Source organism: Octopus bimaculoides, chromosome 15 (genome assembly GCF_001194135.2).
Source record: "Octopus bimaculoides isolate UCB-OBI-ISO-001 chromosome 15, ASM119413v2, whole genome shotgun sequence".
In the NCBI taxonomy this organism is placed as follows: Eukaryota; Metazoa; Mollusca; class Cephalopoda; order Octopoda; family Octopodidae; genus Octopus; species Octopus bimaculoides.
In genome coordinates, this window is record NC_068995.1 from 15586519 (window position 1) to 15590054 (window position 3536).

A 3536-nucleotide genomic window follows, 5' to 3' on the forward strand; every position below is an offset into this window, starting at 1 on the left:
TAATGTGACGATATTATTATTATTAAAGTTGTAGTATATTGTCAACTTAATGTGACGATATTATTATTATTATTCATGGAAAGTTTCATTCGGCTCCATCCGACTTAAAGTTTCGCAGTCTTCTTACAGAAACCTGCGTCGTTTAGGTTCAGATTACCGAAAGAGAACTACAGGGCGTCCAAGATGGCTACTGGAAAATGAGCTACAATTGGTCAAAGCGAGATACATGGCGTTGATGGAAGTGAGATCAACATTGCAGCGGCGTCAGATACATTAGAAAGGAGATTTTCATGGACTGCATGGCTAGACAGGAAGCTGATGGGGTCATGATGTCTGACGGGTCTTTGTAGTGACTTGGAATCTAACTGGAGTAAGGCCGGCGAGAGTGTCTGTGTGTGGTCATATGGTGACGTTAGATCTCCTACTATTGAGTGCCCTTTTCTTTCGCTTGCCCACTCACTCGTGTGTGCGCGCGCTTGTATATAACGTAGTGCAACGTGGCATTGCAGTGCAGCAAGATGCTGTTTAATCTCTCAATCGTTCGGAACCCATTAAATAAATATAAATATCTTGGTAAGATATATAGCATCCGTAAGAGTGAAAGATAAATTTTATGTTGAGTTTTATTTCCGGGTATAAAGTGAAACAGAAGACGTTTCCAGTTCCCTCTTCGCTCTTCTCAATTACTTTAGCTTCCCGTTCGGCTTATTTATAGTTGAATATAAAATGTTGCTGACAGACGTTTACACAGGTACGTTGGTCAACCAAAGAAGTAACTACATCTTTAGAAAATATTATCTTTTACGCAGTAATTACAAGATTTTTATTTGCAGGTATATAGATGCTACAAAGTCATTACGAATACAGCAATCGATGCAATGGTTATTTTGGTAACAGTTTCTTAGAATTTTTCAGTGGTACTCGGGGTAAAACACTAGCATGCATACGTATACTGGGCTAAAACAAAAACCCGCGTTCTTTTTCAATCGGTGGCGTTTAAACGCATGAGTTTGTTTTTCACGTGACAGAAGATGATGATTATATATATATATAAATATATATATATATATATATATATCCTGACAGGTGACATTTTAATTTTAACTCCTGTTTTTATGCAATTACTGTGTGGATAAGTTATTTCTTCTGTTTCAATGTTAAAAGTAAAAATAGAGGAAAACGTGATACATTTTTGTCATTTGATGCACTTTGTTTCCGAAAGAAACAAAGCACTATACAAGAAGCAAAAAAGATGTACAGTTTATAGTGCTACCTTACTATAATCTATGTGGGTATAATACTATAACGTGCTATAATCAATATTGCCTTATTACTGTCTATAGTACCAAACTATTCTATATTTTTAGTGTAGTTCTGCCAATTTACTATAACCAACAGTGCCACCTTACGGTAAATTAGTACAGTCTATGATTGCGTAATATTATAACACACTTAATCAATAATGCCATACCGCTATAATCTAGAGTTAGAGTATCGAAACTATTTTACCCTATAGTGTTAGAATTCACAATTATTAATAGTTTTATACAATAAATTTCACTGTCTGAAACAAGTTATGGAAATTCTAAAGCATCAAAGTACTTTTTGTAATGAAAGTTTTATTTTAGTGGTTGAGGTTATTTCAGTACCAGGATGACCAAGAAAATCTGGAACCATAAAAGATATTCACGGAACTGAAAAAACATGTCAAAAATTTAACGCACTATTTATAGAAAGTGTAAAAAGGACGTACCGATTATTCCTGACGCTTCTTTTGAAAATCCTTTGCCAGAAATCACGAAGAAATCCAAATAACCTTCATTTGGTGCCATCTTAGATTCCAAATTTCTTCTTATTAGCAGTTTTTGGCCTTTAGAAATTCCAAATTCCATATATTTGCCTCTGCCATTTATGCCCAACGTCGAGCTGGATGATGTCACACCTGTTTCGTTATCCCATGTAAATATATGGTTGTTAAAGGCTATTTTGTGCGGCGTGACAATTACAGTCATGTGAGGAGACGTAATATATAGTTGGCCAATATATGTTCTGAGAGGTCTGTCTGGTTTAAAACGGCCTTTGCCTTCGACTATTTTGGCCGTAATGTTAATTCCTACAAAACGCAAAAATAGAAATCTATTTGCAAATGATAACTAAGATTTTTTATTAAAAAATCAGATAAGCAACAGAAAAAAGACTTTTTCTCTGAAAAAATCTTAAACTGCGGCCGTGCTGGGGCATCACCTTTGTATGTACTGGATTTAAAATATAACACATATGAAATAGTATTGAAATCAATAATAAATGAGAAACTTAGATGACAGAAACTGTTGTGACATCACACTTAAATTATTGTATTATTCTGGTATGATGAGAAAGAAAAATAGTGTTTCAGTACAGTGATAAATAATAATAGTAAGCCAAACGAACCATCAAAAGAAAAAAATTACTCAGGATAACTCAATTTGGTAGAAAGAGAAGTCAAATAACCCTCAATTCACAGCCGGCTGTCTTAAAAAAGCTACAACTAAAGATCGATCATATAATGTAGTGTTAGATATGCAGTTTAGCTGCTTCTAATTTAGGTAAAATGTCAGCAGTTTTAAAGGTGAAGTTTAGCCGATTACATCGCTCCCAGGTTTTGACTGGTACTCTGTTAACGACCTTGGGAAGATGAAAGGCAAAGTTCGGCATGGGAGGCTCTAATGATTCTGCCAATCCACCGCCCTTAAATAGTATATGAATTGAAAGATCAGATTTTTTATTGTATAGTATGGGACATACCCTATCCGCGTCTATTTCTTTTCTCTCTCTCTTCCTCTCTCTTGATATATACTGTTTTATTAAGGTTGCAAAAACATCACAAAAACTACTAATCAGTTTCACGTTCTCGCTCGTCGGGCAGTTGCGATCAGGAATAGAATAGAATTTTATCCCATTCTTGATCACAGCTGCCCGACGAGCGGGAACGTGAAACACTGAGTAGCATTCTTTAGTGATGGTTTTGAAGCTTTAATAAAAAAGCGTATCACTCTACCTTCGGTATTCGAGCACTTTCTTCCACTTAGTTTTGCATTTATGTGCTCACACGTGTGTGTGTGTGTGTAAATAATTAAGATTCAGTTGAAGCACAAGTCAGTCCGGTATTATCCGCACAGTTCAAAGTAAAGTAAATAAGATCAAAATAAGCAATAGGGTATCAAGTAGTAATGCAGTACGGCCGTTTCGAACGGCTCCATTTAACTGAACAATGCAATCATTTCCTCAATTTAAATACAGTGCTATCTCCATCCGCACCAAAAAATTCTATTTATGTATATGGGATTTCAACAGGCAGGATATATTAATATAATTTGTCTTCAATATCTAACAGTAAGAAGGTGGAAGAAAATTCATGTTGTCGCTATTGTAGCTGAAGATAACACTGTATTTATATTGATGAAATGATTTCATTGCTCAGTTAAATGGAGCCGCTTAAAACGGTCGTATTGCATTACTACTTGATATCCTGTTGCTTATTTTGATTATATATATAT

General features: G+C 35.1%; 1 protein-coding gene across 1 annotated transcript in view; it reads right to left on the minus strand.

Annotated features, from left to right (window-relative positions):
* The window catches only part of LOC106882828 (inter-alpha-trypsin inhibitor heavy chain H3), a 76598-nt gene that overhangs the window by 24290 nt on the left and 48772 nt on the right, over window positions 1-3536 (minus strand). The window contains exon 4 of the mRNA XM_052973454.1: window positions 1754-2113. Coding sequence (XP_052829414.1) covers window positions 1754-2113 — 360 coding nt within the window. The remainder of the gene's footprint in view (window positions 1-1753; window positions 2114-3536) is intronic.